The sequence below is a fragment of the Echeneis naucrates genome, chromosome 19 (assembly GCF_900963305.1).
Source record: "Echeneis naucrates chromosome 19, fEcheNa1.1, whole genome shotgun sequence".
NCBI classification, from domain to species: Eukaryota; Metazoa; Chordata; class Actinopteri; order Carangiformes; family Echeneidae; genus Echeneis; species Echeneis naucrates.
In genome coordinates this window covers 4349531-4368121 of record NC_042529.1, presented here as the reverse complement: position 1 = coordinate 4368121, position 18591 = coordinate 4349531, and the positions used below count along the sequence as shown (strand labels likewise).

The 18591-nt window shown below is 42.5% G+C and overlaps 1 protein-coding gene across 18 annotated transcripts in view; it reads left to right on the top strand.

Annotated features, from left to right (window-relative positions):
* The window catches only part of LOC115059565 (calcium/calmodulin-dependent protein kinase type II subunit gamma-like), a 31860-nt gene extending 15634 nt beyond the window's left edge, over positions 1 to 16226 (top strand). The window contains exons 8-23 of one of the 18 annotated variants that reach the window (XM_029527092.1): positions 103 to 186; positions 615 to 709; positions 1365 to 1487; positions 1676 to 1759; positions 2463 to 2505; positions 3336 to 3398; positions 6197 to 6237; positions 7035 to 7118; positions 8797 to 8841; positions 8942 to 8987; positions 9205 to 9285; positions 11324 to 11464; positions 12149 to 12224; positions 12364 to 12458; positions 12770 to 13006; positions 13568 to 16226. In XM_029527092.1, coding sequence (XP_029382952.1) covers positions 103 to 186; positions 615 to 709; positions 1365 to 1487; positions 1676 to 1759; positions 2463 to 2505; positions 3336 to 3398; positions 6197 to 6237; positions 7035 to 7118; positions 8797 to 8841; positions 8942 to 8987; positions 9205 to 9285; positions 11324 to 11464; positions 12149 to 12224; positions 12364 to 12458; positions 12770 to 13002 — 1334 coding nt within the window. In that variant the 3' untranslated portion in view covers positions 13003 to 13006; positions 13568 to 16226. Of the gene's footprint in view, positions 1 to 102; positions 187 to 614; positions 710 to 1364; positions 1488 to 1675; positions 1760 to 2462; positions 2506 to 3335; positions 3399 to 6196; positions 6238 to 7034; positions 7119 to 8796; positions 8842 to 8941; positions 8997 to 9204; positions 9286 to 11323; positions 11465 to 12148; positions 12225 to 12363; positions 12459 to 12769; positions 13007 to 13567 lie in introns of all 18 variants that reach the window. The other 17 variants (XM_029527091.1, XM_029527093.1, XM_029527097.1 and 14 more) reach the window with 17 other exon arrangements.
* Positions 16227 to 18591: the final 2365 nt, after the last annotated feature.

Below are 18591 nucleotides of genomic sequence, written 5' to 3'. Positions count from 1 at the left end.
GTCACCTATCATTTGAGCTATTTGCAAAGCATTAAGAGCTGTGCGTATATGAGAATTTAACAAAAGGCATCAGTAAATTGTTATCTGTCTTTTGTTGGGTAGGGTTTGCAGGCACTCCTGGTTATCTATCGCCTGAAGTCCTGAGGAAGGACCCTTACGGCAAGCCTGTGGACATATGGGCTTGTGGTAAGTCTTGAGTTTCACCTTTGTGCAATGGACCTGTGGCCATCAGCTGGGACTTTGCAGTGGTGGTGAACAAGTACCAGGCACTGGTCATATTTGCCTTAAGTCAAAAGAACCAGTTAAACAGTTTTACAAAGTGTCAGTTGCTGCTTAAAGCATACCTTTTTAAAAATCTAAACACTCTCCAGCCTCTGTCAGAGAGGCAATGACAACATAACTGCTATTCAAAATAATATAGTAGTAGTAGATTTAATTTAATCTGTAAATTTTACCTTTATGTCTGTAATTGTCAGGTATATTGAGTTTGCTTGCATTGAAACTCGCTGTATAAATATAAACTGCCTGATAAAGATTTTATTTTTGTTTATTTATTTTTTTTACTTTAAAAATTTACTTTCTCATTGACTTTCTCCTGCTTTGTTTTCCGTCAGGTGTTATTCTGTATATCTTGTTAGTGGGATATCCTCCATTCTGGGATGAAGATCAGCACAAACTCTATCAGCAGATCAAAGCTGGGGCATATGATGTAAGTGTGCTGTGTGTGTGTGTAAACGGTGCAATGCAGAAATTCACCAAGCAATTTTTGAATGTTTAATAGTGTCCAATTGAGAGTTGGTCCAAAGCTATCGATCCTATCAGGGCCTCGCTGACGCATTGCAGAGGTGTGTGTGTCTGTCTGTGTCTGTCTGAGTGTGTGAGAGAAAGAGACACAGACAAAGAGACAGTCAGAGAAGGGGTATCCTCCTTTCTCAGTTTCTGGATAATCAAGTCACATCTTGGTCTCCAGAGGGGATGGTCGAGTCTGAGGCAGAGTGTTTGTCGGGCATTTACTCTCAAAAACTATAGTTTTTAACCCCTAACCCTGCAACAGAAGCCTGTGTTTTGTTAATCAAGAAAGAAAATATATATATATATATATATATACACACACACACACACACACACACACGCGCACACGCACTCATACATACATACATACATACATACATACATACATACATACATACATACATACACACACACATATATACATATAATTTTCGACAGATTAACTGAAGATCTCATGCCCAGATGGAACATGCAGATGCATTCTGTCTGGAGACTGTACAGTTTCCGGTCACCTCTCCTTTCTTTTCATTTTTCCCAACGATTGCACTCACTTGTTTCTCCGCTTTCCCCAGTTCCCATCCCCAGAGTGGGACACAGTGACTCCAGAGGCAAAGAACCTGATCAATCAGATGTTAACTATCAACCCAGCCAAGAGAATCACTGCTGAACAGGCCCTCAAACACCCCTGGGTCTGTGTAAGTATTCATTTAACACGCCCACTTGGGAGACTTGGTGGTATTACACAAGTAATTACTGATTGGAACGAGACAAAATCTAAACACTGCCTATAGAATGACTGTATTAAAGCCTAAAAGTAACTGTGACACTGTGAAAAGCAATCGGGATGTGTCATGCATTTAATTATTTTTTTGACCTTCCACAGCACCGTTCTACAGTGGCATCCATGATGCACAGACAGGAAACTGTTGAGTGTCTCCGGAAGTTCAATGCGCGCCGAAAACTCAAGGTAAGCTGCGTGACACAGAAAAATGTACAGACCTTTTTGTCACTGTCTAATATCAGCTTCATATACGGACCTCATTAGTTAACCAGGTGTCCTAAAGCCTTATACGTAGTTATTCTGAAATTGTAGCATGTGTAGTCAAGCTGACTGCATGTCACGGCATGTCATGGTTAAAACTCGGCTGAAGACTTGAAGCTGATGCTTGTGTTGATATGACTTTTTAACCTTTGGTCTTCTTTCGTAACCAAAATATATTTTTGTACTTCGAACTTAAGCTCTTAGTACAGACACTCAGATTGTGTCAGCAGCCGCAATAAACCATTTCAAGCGATACCCAGCTGTATTTTGCATTCATAGCTGTACATGCAAACTAAGCAGCTGTTCTGTGTTGTCACATCATTTTAATTCATTTGCATAGAGGAATACATGATATGACTTAAAGATGTGAAGACGTGCACAGGGATGCAAAAGCAGTTGATGGTACATCCTCCCAGTAATTTGGTACAAATAAATATTATTGTTTGCCTTGACTGGGTCCAGCTACTGAAAGGGTAGCACTCATATGGAGGGTAAAATGTTCCTGTCCCATTTAAAAAATATTACATAACATTGTCTGATTAAAAACAAAAATTCATGTTCAGTGAAACAAAAGTCCTCTTACTCATTATACTTCGCATACTTCTTTCTCCTTCCTCCTCCACTCCAGGGAGCCATTCTCACCACCATGTTGGTGTCCAGAAACTTCTCAGGTGGGTGTGCCCTTCACCCTCAGCCTCCCACGCAGCACATGCAGAGGGAGAGGAGGAAGGAGAGTGGATAGAGTCCTCTGCACCTCTTTTAACCCCCTCACTACACAAACTCACATACACATGCACACAGTCACCCACTCATCCTCAAAATAACAATTTGTTTTTGTGTGCACACAGGAATTTGCTTGCTTATGACATTAAACTGAACAGAAACATGAAGTTCTTTTTGACTCATGGTAGAAATGATGTATTGATAATGAATTTTTATGAGTAAATTGCCTTCTGATGTATGTGCAGGCTATAATGTGATATTCTGTCATGTACCAGATTATATGTGGGTGCCAGTTTTGTCATTGTCCATGCTAATGTCTCTCTCCCTGTGTGTCTCGTTTGTGTGTGCGTGTGCGTGTGTATGTGTATATGGATGTCCCTCTTTTCTGCTGCCCACGGAGCGTTTCCATGTTTGAGAAAGGGAAAGCATAGACTTTTATGAGATTTTAATGTGGCGGGCACGTTTGATTGTATAAAAACAGGTGACTGCCAAAATTCTGTGTTCCTAATCTCAGTTTGCTGAGAGAGACTTGTTTTCGTTGAAGCCTTGTTCTCAGCCCCTAAATAATTGGTCATTCGATTGCTAATGATTTCAACCCTGGGCCTAGGAAGCCAGAGGGGTGCACATCTTTGCTTCAGCCCATTTCTGTCAAACTGTGTGACATATCTGGGCTGCAGTCAGCACACCCTGTGTCCTTCTAGGCCCATGATTGAACAGCGTGAGCTAGACCTGCCTAATTTGCACAGCCCCTCCCAACTGTAGCGTTTCTGTCCAATAGTGGGCCGGCAGCATACCAACTCTGCTGCTGCCGCCTCCTCCACGGCCTCACTGGCTCAGGAAGGTACGTCCCAGAGACACGCCCATCCACTTCCTCTCCACACACAAACACGACTACGTCTTTGGTTCATAGTAGAGAGTGGGCCCTCATTACTACCTCCAAACTCCTGCATGCTGCCTTTGCAAGCATCTTCATCAACTTTCACACACATATGCATGCATACTCACACAAATTGTGTTCATTTAAGTTACTCTAGATGTGTGTTGTCTCTGCTGTAAGGCAAAGACATTAGATTTTATTGCACACAGTCATGAACATCAGCATCACTTAACGGTAATCGATTCAGTTCAACCTGTTGTTAAAAGTACTTTTTTCATTTACACCTCACCGCCACTCAGCCTCGACCTTGTAACTCCCATTTCATCTTCTGAATTAGTTATGTCGTCACTTATATCAAGCTCCAGCCTGACTTCCAGCTGATCCCTCACACTTCTGTGCTCTCCCTTAGCCGTGGCTATGTGGACGGGCACAGGGTGGACCGGGGCAGGGGATGAGGAGGGGCATGTATCCTGGGGGCGGGAACTGACACTGCAGGGGGCCGGCAAGAGCTGGGTTGGCGTGCTGCCATCGTCAGACCTGGGTTTGGTGGGAGGAAAAGGGTAAAGGCGGATGTTGAGGAGCCAGGGGAGGGGTTCAGACTGAGACAGAGGATGGAAGTACTGCCTTTGGTGCTGCTACAAAAGCCAACTGTTGAAACCATTGACGCTGATCAGCCTTCCTGTGGGTTCCCATGAGGGTAAAGGCATCCCATGTCTCATCTACCCTTCCAGAGGTCTGCTTTAGTACTTTCAAACAAAAAAAAAAAAATAAGTCACTGTGCATCCTCGAAGGAATGCAGAACGCCAACGTGGCAGCGGGCACTCTGCCGCCACACAGTGTTGGTCAAATACTGGATGATAATTTCCTCCTTATTTTGCCACAAACAATTGGGGGATGGATTCCTTTTGTTTTGAAAGTACTAGAATTAGACTCAGCTCTCATCCTGCTGGGTGGAGGTGGGTGGTAAAGGTCGGCGATTCCGATGGTGGCTCCATGGATTGAGTACCTTTATAGAAACAGTGTAGAGCAGATGGGTTTCCTTGTCACCTTTTTAAGATGAGAGAATCTTCTTTGCTCTACAGTGTACATACATCTCATAGGTAACTCGAATGTGTGCGTAGGCAGGTTAAGGGTAAAATGTGAAAGGGGAGATGACCTCTGGTTACGCCAGCAGTGTGTGACTGGACTGAGAATCAGGGCGTTTGTGGTGGTATGACTGTCAGCTAGAGCCCTCCAAATGAGGGCTCCCTCAGGGAAACTGGACCAAGTTGCCTGTTTTGTAAGTTTTTGTGAATATCATGTTTGGCACCATCACTCCAAACTGGACTCCTCAGCTCTCCTCCTCCTTTTAATAGCTTATTTTGTGTGTGTGTGTTTTGTGTTTTGATCCTCTGATGATGTCACTCATCACCACAAAATCCTGCCACTGTTTTTGTTTTTTCAACTTTAACTGCTTCCCTGCACTTTTACTGTAGAGTATGGCTGAGGCAAGGCTTTGCAGTATGCTCATGATTTTCCCTTTTAATGACATTACAGCAAAATGTGGCAGAAACGTGCGTTTGAAGTGTTTCTGTGTTTCTAGAAAGGTGTTTGCTATGCTGCCTTTCGCATGTGGGTGTCCTGTGTGGTTATAGCCTGAAAAACATTCAGGGGAGTTACACCTTCAGCTGCTTTCTAATACATCCTTCCCTTCATCGTGGGGCTGGCATAATGCTTGGTCGTGGTGCAGCCCTCCCTGCTGTGGGTCATCTTGACTTTACCCATCTTGTCATCTGGCAGTTGTGATCACTCTCTTGAGTGGAGGAGGGAAGGTATTTTTAGAGAGCATATGAACACAGTGGTCCCGCGCTCACATTTAACACCCTGGTGGATGTTTGGTAGAGGATTTAGTCGAATGAAGAGCATATGTTTGCGCTCTGAACAATCAGCTCTCCCTAGTTTTTGGAATGAAAAAATTTTTTATCTGATTTATTTATTTTATTTTATTTTTTTTTCTTTGGATGCTGCATGGCAAGGCCAAGAGAGAAGCTGCATATCAACACAATAGCCGAAATTAAGACGCATGAGTTGTCTCTTGATATTGTTTGCTGTAAATGCTGTTCCCCTTATCTCCACTCTCTTATACTGAAATACAAAGCTGTCTCTTCCAACCCTCCTCTCTCTTCCCACCCTCCCTCTCCCATTTCTTATTGGAAGGTAAGAAACACAAGATAAGATTTTTGGAACATATGTGTCAGTCGAAAATTAGAGGAAAGGAAGCAACAACCTGCTGAGAGTTTAGACTGAGAGCAGAAGTGACTGGGCCCCTTAAAAGGAATCAATGATTTACATTAACCTAGCTCATCACCATCAGTCCTGGCAGCAGTTTGAGTCTGGCCATCACTCTCTTCTTAGATCTGCTGTGGTCCTCTAGACAGGAAATGGATTGAGGAAGTTTACTTTGCTCTCATGTTTCTTTTTTATCCCCAGATGGCAATGAATGGATTTACGATGTGAATGAGTTTTGCAGAGTGTAGCAACCTGCACAGCCAAGGGAAAAAGGAATGCCAAAGAAATCCATTAAATGCATGTTATTCTCTAGCAAAATCTAGGCTTACTTTGTCACAAAGGTTCAGGTTTTGGGATAATGTACATATGAGAAATTGTAGATTCAGGTTTTTGGCTTATCTTGTGAATTTAATGGGTGCTGTCGTCAACAGTAAAACTGAACTTATCTACCCCTTTCTTTCCCCTTCTATCTTCCTTTTTTTTTTCTTTTGCAGCATGCAAAAGTTTACTCAACAAGAAGTCAGATTCTGCTAAGGTAAGGTTGTCTCATCACCCCTCTGCCCTCCTTTGTTCTGCTACACAGTGTCCTGTCTCTCCTCTGTTAGCTGACCCCCTTTTCTTACCTTCTGTTCTTTTCTCTGCCTCTCGCTGTCTCTCTCTCTCAGCTCACTTGCTTTCTTCTTGTTGTATTATTTATTCAAGTAGTATCTTTTTTCCTCCAGTAATGACATTTGTTTGTTTTTCAAGGTTTTTTTCCCCCTTCTTCTTTCTGGCTCAAATTTACACGTAATTTCAGTTGAGAATTTTACCTCGGGGCTTCTCAGCCTTCTGTGGCCTGTTTTAAATCCCACAATTCCTACAGTCCCATCCACAAATAAAGGAAACCAGTTTTTTTGTTTGTTTTTTTTTACAGATCCAGTCATATTCCTTTGTGCTCTTATCACTTAATCCTATATTCCTATATTGGTTTTATTCTTTCACAATTTGTGGGCTTCAGAGCTTTCTGCTCTTTTTCGTCAGCAGCCTCCATCATTCTCCACTACTATTAAGCCTCCCTTTCCTCTCTCCTGCCTTCCTCTCTTTCTCCCCTGCCCCAGGGGTCTCTCTGTGCAGTTAAGTGGCGGAGGCATAGAGGGTTAGTGAGGCAGTAAAAAGGATGATCTAGAGGCCATTCTGTGGCACTCACCCTCTCATTTACCCTGTTAGCTCTCAACAGCCCGAGAGCCTACACCAACAATTAGCCCCATTCCCTAAAAGGCGTGCAATTCTAATGCATCTGTGTGTGTATGTGTGAGTGTGTGTTGACTTTGAGTGTTTACATTCTCGTCCCAGCCTTCTACCAACAACAGTAAGAACAGTATAGTGAGCGCCATCAATGCCCTGAAAGACACCAACATGGCAACCAACGCTCAGATGGTACAGTAGGCCGCCGCAGTGTCGGACCCCGCCTCTTAACCCCCGAACAACCATCACCGCAACCCAATAGTCGCATATAGCCCATTTTACTTCCCTTGTCATAGTCGCTGCTTGTCGTCCTTCATTTACAATCCAGGCGATGCTGCACGGTGACATTCCTTGTCCCGGCAGCACCCATCCTGGGGCCATTTTACCTCCCCTCCCCTCTCCTTAAGGTGCACATGTGTTCCTGACCGGAAAATCAAATGGATAACACACTTATTATTTCTAATGCTCTGTCTCAGGCTGCACATGTGCACCTTTTTAGATTTCTAAGGAGCATGACCTTATCTCCAGGATTATGTGCCTGTGAAGTGGCAGCACAGAGAACTTTGGAGTCCTGGTTTTGAAAACTACAGCTGCTAATGTCCAAGTAGTTTAGTCTTTTCAGGCAATAGCCTCCATGTCATACTCTGTATGTAATCCTTCCCTGTTATCGTTAACCAACTATCCTTTAACTACCCAATCACATGGCTTTGCAACCATCAGTCATTACATCTTACTTTGACATCCACTTCTTCAGACCATCCAGCCATCCAACTTGCTTTAACCTGTTTATCCTGCCATCATTAACAACCCCATTGACATCCTTATCATACTGCCAAGCTTATGCTCACTTCTGGTACAAGCACGTTGTGATGCTTTACTAGCATGTATTACATAAGACGTCTTGTAGTGGTGTGGGTAACACAAACTGGTCTGGTTTGATAGTGCTTCTCAACAGGTGCCAAAATGAGCAGCGGGTATGCCTGGGTGATCAGGTTATATGCAAAAGAAATGTTTTCATGTTTTGGGAAGAATAACATCCAAACCATCCAAAAAAGAAATATATATTAGGGGTGGGAATTTCTCGATTCAATTTGATACCGATTTTTGCAGACCCATGACCCATATTCAGGAATGAATAAATAAATGAATGTTGTGACTTGAGCATAGTGGGGGTGGTTCGATTCCCAGTGGGGGCACCTGAGCAGGTTGATTGGTTAATAGGTAACGAGTGATGGACTGGGCTACAGCAAGTAACAGCAATCGGACCCCTGACAAGACCAGACTAGACGAGACACTGGACCCCCCAGAGACTAGACTAGATTTAAAAAACTATATTTCATTACTTAAAATACAGTGTCCCGTCAGGGCTAAATTTGCGTAAAATGCTAAGATCTGAATTCTCAAAAATTAAAAACAGAAAATAGATAAATAAATATGGGATCGATAATTTTTTTTATGAAAATAGTAGTACAAATTATTTTGAAAGCTTCTTAAATGTAAATATTTTATGTCTTAAATATGTTCCTTTCAGGATGTTAACTCATGATGTTCTTTCGCTTTGAAATATTTTCATCATTTGCTAAGATTTTATTCATCAAAAATATCAGTACAAGAAATGACAAAATAAACTGACAATTTATACGGGGAAAATAATAGTATGATGATAATAATAAATGTTAATATCAATTCCTGTCACAACTTAGTCTACGCAGTGCTCTTGTAAGTAAAAGGGACAAGCCAATTAAGACACATTGTGTTAAGATGTGACACCACAGCTGCGATAGAATAAGGTGGCCCAATTTGAAGCCAGTTGAGAGGCACTGGTTCAGGATTCTGATGGATCAAATAACTCTCCTTTGCTGCATCACAGGAGTCGCAGAGCACAGTGGTGCACAACCCTCCCGATGGAGTCAAGGTGAGATTTGTATAAAAGGCAGAGTTTCATTCAGCAGTTTGATACTCTGGCCTGTTGGACTAGAGCCTTGCTAATTTCGGTGTCTTTTTCTGCACTCCAGGGATCAACAGAGAGCAACGCCACCAACGACGAGGAGGAAATGAAAGGTAGGAAAGGTACTCGAGCGTTTTATTCCCCTTTTCCTGTTCTTATCCACTCTCTTTTTCTGTTTCCCATCTAGTGAAGTGTGTGTATTTGACTGTTGTGACCGAGAGGCGTGCTGAGATACAAACCCATGTCTCTCACACTCTTGACTGTGTGCCTGTGGTATGTGTGTGTTTATTGTGCGTCTGGCTGCGTTTTGTGTGTGTGTGTGTGTTCTAGCGGACAGTTCGGCGCTGAGTCAGAGCAGCGCCACAGAGGAGATGCCCCCACTTCTGCCCTCACCTCAAAGCTCACCTGCCAGTAAGTCTATCTATGGCAACCAGAAGCCATATGGTTGCCCCTGGCAAGGACCTAACACCCCCACCCACCCCCACTCTCTCCCCCCTGGCTTTATGTACCAGCAACGTCTTACATCTTTGAGCTCCCTCACTTTGATCCACCAAGCTTTTTTGAGGGTTCCCACTGCTTTTTTAATATTCTTGACTTTTTTTGTTTGTTTTTTATTTTTATTTAAATTTTTTTACTTTCTCTCAGGAAAATTCAGAATAATCCCAAAGAAAACATTATAATTTGATACAGATGTATTTAATCATATTACACTTTATTACAACTTGGATCTTATTTTTGTGGTTTTGGACATCATCTATGGTGATAACTCTTTGCCCACCAGGGTCAATGGTGAGATGTGGGATCAGGGTCACTAGAAGCAAGTCCGACAAACCCCCTGTGCACTGTTCTTTGTGTAGCAGAAACTGAGTTGTTGTTAATTATTTGACCAAAGTCTGGAATTCTCAGTTCGTTTTTTTTCTACAGTTATTTCAGCAGTTATACAAAAACAAAAGTACAGATTTATTCAGTCAGCTACTTAATGGTTGAAACATTTAGAATAAAAGCATTTATTATTTTAAAGCGTAAAATGCAAATGAATCCTTTTTGTAGAGGTCAGAGATAATTGTGGTGTGTTTGTTGCAATTTATTGATCCCTAAAGACTTTGAAATGAGGATCGGTCAGATCAATAATCTGTGTGATTAACCATTAGTGGGTGGTTTTCTCAGATTAGTTTGAATACAGTCTGAGTAAACCTAAACTACAAATGTAAGACCTAAGTTGTTATAATCCAAATATTAATTATTTTAAAATGTGTCCACATTCAGTTATTTTCAGAGTATGTCCATTACACTGTACATTGTGTGCTCACCCAAGAAGAGCACAACTAGGCCTTCACCACCATCACTTCTCTGTGCTTACCAAAAAAAAAAAAAAAAACAACAAAAAATAGCAAAGAATAATTTTTCAGGTCATGGATGCACTTTGACCTCATTCTACAAATAAAAAGTTGTGGAATGGTTCTTCAGACCCACTGTGGGAACCCTGAAATTTGTGTGTGTGTGTGTGTGTGTGTGTGTTTGGGGGGGTGTGTGTCTTGGTGATCACAGCATCTATCCCCTTGTCCTCCTAATGTGACAGCTCCAGGAGGAGGAAGCCTTGCTCACCTTGCAGCTGTGTGTCCTAAACCAGCCTCCCAGTCTTGACAAGGCCCCAGGAACCATACATGTCATAGAGCATCTTGTTTCTCTTTGCCTCACATTTTCTCCTCCACTCTAAATCCGCTCTGCTCTCTAATCCTGTCTGATTTGTTCTCCATTTCTCTCTTAAGCACAATTTGTCGCTACTTTCTTCTCTCATCCTGATGTCTCCTTTCACAAATCTTCAAATCTTCCTCCGTCTGTGCTCTGATCTTTCCGCTCATCTCTTGACCTCTTCTCATCCTGCTGCTCTCACCAGACACACCTGCACTGAAGGACAGTCTGCTCTCTCCTCTCACTCTACCTTTCCTTTACTCTTCCTCCACTCCCGTCTTCCTTCCTGAATATGCTAAGTTCCCCCACAGGCATAACATGAGCTAATAACAAACAACAGCTTTGGTCCTTTCCTTGCTGGGTCCTGCACTTCATCAGAAGAGGCTGTTGTTAATGTACATGAGTGTTAAGAGCGGCGTAGATGTGAACAGAGCAGGCAGTGAAATAACTTCCACATCACACAGCATCACAATCAGACCGACAGACCTTCCACCTGCCATTTTGTCCTTATGTTACCCATCTGCATGTCTGTCGTAAATCCACGCTGAATCTGAGTGCTGGTTATTTTTTCACTCCAAACTTAACATTAACACGTCATCTTTTGTGTCTTGTCCTTTTTTGTCTTATGTTTGAGGTTTAACTGCATGAGCTGTGCGTTCACGTTTATGTATATGTGTGGGGATGAGCACGTGTGTGTTTTGTTTTTGTCATCCATCCATGGTGTTTGTGTTTGTTGACCATCCATTGTGTGTTTCAGTACCACCGCATGACGTAAAGCGCATGGCATGGAACAGCACAGGCAACAGCTCCTGCCCCGAGTCTGAGCTCTCGCAGTCCCCCATGCCTGCCGCTCCACTAGGGAGCAACACTGTCACTGCTAAAAGCAACACTAAGCAGAGTAAGGACACGTCTGGATTAACTGACCTCTGCTTTCCTTGCTGTAACTGCTGCATGCCAAAACATCACATCTCTGTAGGTGGCAGGTGTTTCTCAAGCATGAACAGAGCAGCCAGTAAACCACTTGTTTCTAAATGACCCTCATGTTTTCCTATTTAATGAAGCAGATCACCCCTCATGTATCACACATTCAGCTTGGTGCATGTCCAGGCAGCAAGACATGAATGAGCTTTAAATGGCATCTTGTAATCTTCCTCAGTGGCTAGTTTGCACATGGTACAGCTGTAGGTCAGCTTGAGTCATGGTAAATCATCTAAACAGGATATTGGGGTGAAATCTCTGTGTAATGCAAATAACAGGGCCTTTATTTTAGGATTGATTTTTAGTTTGTTCTCACGTAACAGGTGAGTAGGTTCAGTCCGTGTCTGTGCTGTTCAGAGGGTGAGAAGCAGAGTGATAGGCAAAGGCGATTGATGAGGTCGAATCGTGGCAGAGAAGCTGCTGTGGATGCACTGATAAGGTTAAAGGAGTGTCGAGCAGAAGCCACAGAGGAAAAAGCCTGAAAAGCCATAAGAGAAAATGTCATCAAGCAAAACACACCACGTAGTTAATCGATTCTCACCCACTAAGTGGGTTCTCATCATTCACCATCTGTGTGTCTCTTTCTCTCTCTCTCGTTCTGTAGCCCGTAAACAGGAGATCATCAAGATAACAGAGCAGCTGATTGAAGCAATCAACAATGGAGATTTCGATGCCTACACGTGCGTATAACTATTCTTAGTGATATGTTTTTGTTTTTGTTTTGTTTTTTTTTTCCTTCTTTTTCTTTCTCCGATTGCTTTCTCACATCTCTATGGTTTTTGTTTGTCCATTTATCACCCACCTCCTTTTCTTCCTCAGGAGGATTTGTGATCCCGGACTCACTTCTTTTGAACCTGAGGCCTTGGGGAACCTGGTGGAGGGCATGGACTTTCATAAGTTCTACTTTGAAAACTGTGAGTCTCCTCTCATGGTTGAAAGCTGCTCCTGAAATGAGTGCTTTGATTGCATTTCCCTGCTTGCGCAGCCATGGATGGAATTTGAAAATACTCATCAGTTTAACTGCTGTCTGCTTTAATTCTAAAAAATGATAAATTTGATTTTAAATATCTTTCATGTATCACGTGGACATGAACCTTCAGAAAAGAAGCAACATCACTGTTAAAACCCAGCTGAACTATATAGTATACCGAGCACAGTATTTTTATGACTCAGACTTGTTTTTTATTTAGTTTATTTTTACGTCTGTGTCTGTTTAATTCTCCAGTGCTGAGCAAGAACAGCAAGCCAGTGCACACCACCCTGCTCAACCCACACGTTCACCTGATAGGTGAGGATGCGGCGTGCATCGCGTACATCCGGCTCACACAGTTTGTGGACTCCTCGGGCCTCCCTCGCTCCAGCCAATCAGAGGAGACCAGGGTGTGGCATCGTCGCGATGGCAAGTGGCTTAATGTTCACTTCCACTGCTCAGGAGCACCTGCCGCACCACTACAGTGATCAGGTACACACACAAACACAAGTTATACACTTAAGTTATTCAACTGAAAATTGTGGCAGAGACTTCAATTTTCTATTCATTGGATGGTTATTGTAGTTATTAAAGTAGCTGCTGGGGTCTGAGAAGGCAGATGGATAATCTGGAATAAATGTCCTGCGTTCAACCCCCAAAGCCACCCGACTGTCTGGTTTTTTGTTTTTTTGTTCTTTTTTCTTTAAGACATTTTCTTTGGTGGTGTAGCTCAAAGTGAAGGCACCATAAATGTCAGTAATACAGAGAAGAAGTGCCTCTGTAAATCTGTAAGGTCAAAGTTGGATGAGGAAGTTGGTCTGAAAGCAGAAACGGATGTTTACAACAGAAATATTTTTGCCACACTATCTTACACTAACGCTGGCCATCCACTTTTAGGTGATGTAGCTGCGTTGCTACATGTCAGGCTTCGTTATCACGAAAAGACATGATGCCTGTACCAACTAAATGAGATCCAATTTGTAAAACTTAATCCTTCCAAACCAAACAAAACCTGATTTATTCCTATCCCCCTGCCCCCCGCCCCCCTCCCAGTGGTCCTGAGCCTCCAGTCTACTGGAGTGTGTGTTTTGGGGGGCAGTTTTTTTCAGCAAGCGTGTTTCAGAGGCTCGTCCTCTGCGTGGATTGGCTAGTGCCAGGAGCCCGGCCGGGCGAGCTCACATCCCTCTCCACGATACCAACCAATCCTGTCCCTCCTTTGACCTGCTGGGGGCTGGCTGAACACAAGACACCGCCCCCATGGGATGATGCATGCATCTGGCGCCTGATTGGAGGGCGCGTCTTTGCCCTCTATCCCTCCCCTGGCAGCCATCTTTTTTCTGCCCGCGCGAGATGAGACATCCCGGGGGAGGAGAGGATTTACAGTTGAACTTGTGACAGTTTATGAGTATGAGTTATGAATATACTGTGTAAATTATGACTAGATGTACCAGAAACCACCAAAACCCAACCAAGCATTTATATTCACTATCTAATAAGGGAGGAACAGAGAGGAGTGTGATGTTAGCAGCTGAGATTTTGGACACATTTTTGGCATTTTAGGGGGTTACCGGGTAGAAAGTGTCGCGCTCTTTACCCGGACGTTGATGTAAACACACAGGGAGATTTTCCCCAACTGATTTTTAGAGGGGGGAAAAAAAATCAAGTGGGCTCAGTCAGAGAACTTGATGATGAGAGAAACTTGATATCAAAAACATGAAGCACCAAAGTGTAGAACTTTAGGCTTTTTATGTGTTTATGTGTTTTTGTTTGTGTGCTTGTTTTTCGACAAAATGAAAAATCATGTTGTCGTGGGTTTGGTGCGGGAGGGGAGGGGGTTGTCGTCTGATTTGAGGTTACTTGTTTTGTTGTGTTTTTACTGTCCTGTTCCCTTTGCGTTCCTGTGAATAATTGGAGCCTTTTTTTTTTTTCCTCTTTCTCTCATTTTTTTTTTATGTCAGACAGATCGTACATTCAAGGCTCCTTTTTAATGCAGCTGAGTTTTTAAAAAAAAAAGAGGGATTTTACTGTGCAAGTTTAAAGCTAACCTGCGCGTAATAACACATTCTGTTGTGTCTGTATGCAGTTGAGGGAGAGGATCCGGGAAAGGCGTCTGCGTTTTGCATGTTTGCCCGCCACCTCTCCCTCATTCACCCAGATTTTCCTCTCTTTAACCATTCCCTCTTTTAACCTTCTGTCCCGCTCCTTCTCTGCTTTCTGCAAGGGCCTGGTTTGTTTATAATCACTGTGTAAATACAGTGTATGTATAGATATATGTAGAAAAGTGTAATATATGTACATGTATCTAAGAGACACTCATCCTGTGCATCTGGGTATAGCAACCACCCCATGACCTCTGTGACCCCTGAGCTAGTTTAGGAGTAACATGTTTCTCAGTGATTTCAATTTGCCTCCTTAAAATACTTCCTTAAGATATTGGTGCCTCTTGATCATTTAGAACAACAAACATTCTCACCGAGGCTACCAATTCTAGTCCCATGGCCGCAAGACTGTTTTTGGAGACGGGGAATGAAAGAAATAACCGATAGAAAATATTCTGACCCCTCTTCCTAATAACTACATATTTTTAAATACGAAAACCTTAATGGTAGTTTCCTTAAGTCCTAATTCCACAATGCTGTGAGCCGTCTCTTCATATCATATGCACACACATACACACTCTCTCACACGCAGGCCTGGTGGTGTGTTTAGGCTTTGTAACATATCTGCACCTCTACTGTGTGACCACGGTGCCACCCCTTGCTGTGCTGCTTAAATGTATCCATCCATTGGAGACAGTTGTATCTTAAACCACTTCCCCTCCGCCCCCCCCTCCCCACCCCCTTCCCCGGTGTACCAACGAGTCCCCCAGCTCTTGAGATATTTAGTTGTACCTCTCTCTGTTGTTTCTATGTTCCCGTGTTACTGGTTTGAGTTTTTTCGTTGTCGCCGTTGCTGTTAACTTGTCGTTTTGGTAATTTGCTGATCTGCCAAGCTGGAGTTCTGCACTCTCCCTCGCACACAGGAAAAAAAAATTAACAAAAACAAAGGGATAAGAGGGAGGAAGTGAATACAGACACAAAATTACAGATTGAATGATCATAGTTTTGATCAGGACTAATTATTTATTAATGTAATCTACCCTCGGTGGTTTTAAATTGTGCCTGCTCAGTTGAGGGGAGTTTTGAAAGCCAGAGAGAAAGAGTTGGTGTGGGTGTTTAGGTTTTTCTGACCTACACTGTTAAACCAGAGCGGGAGAACTAGTTATATGCATGTTTCAGTTACGCATTTCTACCATGTACCTACCTGAAAAAGGATGGAGCCTAGTGTTAATATACAATATTTGCATCTTTTGAAATAAGAATTTCCTCCATCCAGAATGTTGAATAGGTGACATGAAAAATATTTAAAAATAAAAAAAGCAAAATAAAATAATAAAAAAAAAAAAGGATTCAGGAGCCGTAGCTTGGTATGAGGCCCTCGATGTTAGCGTTTTCCCTGCGTTGTAATGATATACTATTGGGCTGCGCTTTCTCCCCCAGCCTTCACATGGATGCTGGAGTTTTTTTGCATGATCATGATGTACAATGAAATACAACCATGAATTGACGACTATCAAGTGTTTGTCTGAGTGTTAGTTGGTCTTCATCATAGCTTTGTTATTCTTCAAACTTGGATCTTGAAAGTATTTAATAAAAATACTATTTCAGCACTGGTTTGTCTCTCCCGTCTCGTTTATTTCTGAAGGACCGCCGTCACCTCCCAATGTCCAATTTCATTTTCATCGTCATACGGAAACATTTTTGTTCCTTCTCCAAAAAATATCTTACTGGAAAGGCATCTATTTCCTGGAAATGAATCCGTTGACCAAACAACCTGCAAAACAGTTTAGTGTTTACCCAGAGTGGTTTCTAACACCATGGCTTCACCCGTCTGGTGCCACATACCTATTGTCCGGAAAAAGTGACACCATAACAAACTGTTGTTTTTTTTTTTTTTTTGTTTTTTTTTGTGCGTGTGTTTGGTTGTGTTGTCTTTTTTTTTTTTTTTTTAAGTCCTGATCACTGGGAAATGTTTGACTTCCTTAGCCTGACATTTTGAGAGGTTTTCATCTGCACAGTCTCATCCTGAAATCACCAAATTTGGAGCTAATAGAGGGATGCAACACACGTTACAGATTACATAACGCTGCAACATTGATTAGTCATGCTGAATATCTGCTCACGTACTCTCTTGAACAATTCTTAGCAAAGGAAAACCAGTTTGTCTGAGGTGACATGAAGACACTGAAGTGTAAATGAACCAACTGTGGATCAAAACGTGTCTCTGTTGTTGCCTGGATGCTCATCAGCATCACAGCCTACATATTGTCTGCCCTGCATAATTATCTGTCATCACATAACAAAGTAAAGCGCTGCATAGACTCCAGGCCATTAATATACACATAGGATAAATCCATTAGTGCTGTCTATTCAACAGCCCATTCAGTGCTGTGCTCTTAATTTAGCCGAGCTGAACTTGGTGAAGTGTTGAGTAATACCACAGCCTTATTGTGCTTGTACTGTTATTTATGATGGTCCCAGTTATTTTAGGGGATGTGTGTGTGTGTGTGTGTGTGTGTGTGTGTCCTTTGGATGTAGGACAGCTCCCCCTGGCTCTTCTGCTCTCTGTGTGATTAATGAGGAGAGCTCAGCAGTCGGTAAACTTCGACACCCGCATTTACTTTTCTCAAAGACACGAAAAAGGGGAAGAACTCCCGAGGGAACGTGTCTTGCTCCCGCTGACCACCACCTCTTTGATATCAATGGAATCAGGAGAAAAGGTGACCCAGAACGAGACTCTTGAATGTTAATTACTTTTGACTTTGTTGAGGTCATTCAGAACGTCTTCCCTGGTAACATCTCCAAATATGTACACTCGCTTACAATCCTGCACCGCAGAACCTGAATAATGAGTGTTTTTTGGTATTTTTAGCCTGAAAGCATTCTTTTGTGATAAGAAAAAAAAAAAAAAAAAAGAAAACCTCAGTTGATTCAGATTTAAATTTTTAATTTGCAACAGAAGTCCGTGTGCTGCCGTGCTTTTCCTCCACCTTTATGCAGCAGGAAGGGCTCATAGATACTAATGCTATGCTGCATCAACACAACAGAGACCAGGATGCCTAACGGAGTGAAGGACAACTAATCTATCTTGCAAACTTGGTCTCAATGTTTCCAAGTTTTAACAGATTGGCCACTTTGCTTGTCTTTTTATAATAAATAAATAAGTCAAACTTGTGCACTCCTTAAAATATCTTTGAAGCAGCAGAGCCTGAAGTAAAAAGTCGAGGTAGTAGAAGAAAAGTCTTAACCTACTTTTTATGTAATCTGCACACACTGAGAGCTTTTCCTCGCTTTTTTCAGCATTAAAGGCTAACTTGCCTGTTATATAGGCTCTCAAACTGGGTATGGGTGTGCACCATGTAGCTCTGTGTGGTCTCGAAGTGTGCAAACAAGTGTCATTTGACCCTGATCTGACTCTCAGCATCACAGCTTTTCTGTGTAAGTGCTGCTATGGCCACAGAGAGAGAAAAACTGTGTAGTGGCTCACTTATTGCTTTGCTCTTTGATAAAAACTGAACCTGATCTGTGAGTTTATATTCCAATTCGTCGAACTTCATGGCTGATGCCTGCAGCTTCACCGCTCAGCGCTCATCGACGCTGACACTCTTTTCTCTGATCTGCATTTTCTGTTTTGTCAAACGGAAGACAAAATGCTTGGTGGTTTGAGTGAGAACTGAAAGCAAAACTGCAGAGGATACCACAGCAAGGCTTCGGCTCTGAAGTGATGAGCAGCATTAGAGTTACTTCCACATAAAGCTGCTCTCATATATATATATATATTCTGCTTAGTTGTGTAAAACCTTTGGAGTCTTCACAAAACAGAGTAAAAAGTATTTTGGGTTACGGGGTTGATCCTAACTCTCCAGCGATCAGTTAGTCCTGTTATAGCCTGACAACTTGTTACCGTGTGCAAAATGAACCATCCCGTTAAACTGGGCAACCGTGACTCCAAATCAGTCCCACGCTGCTATAAATACT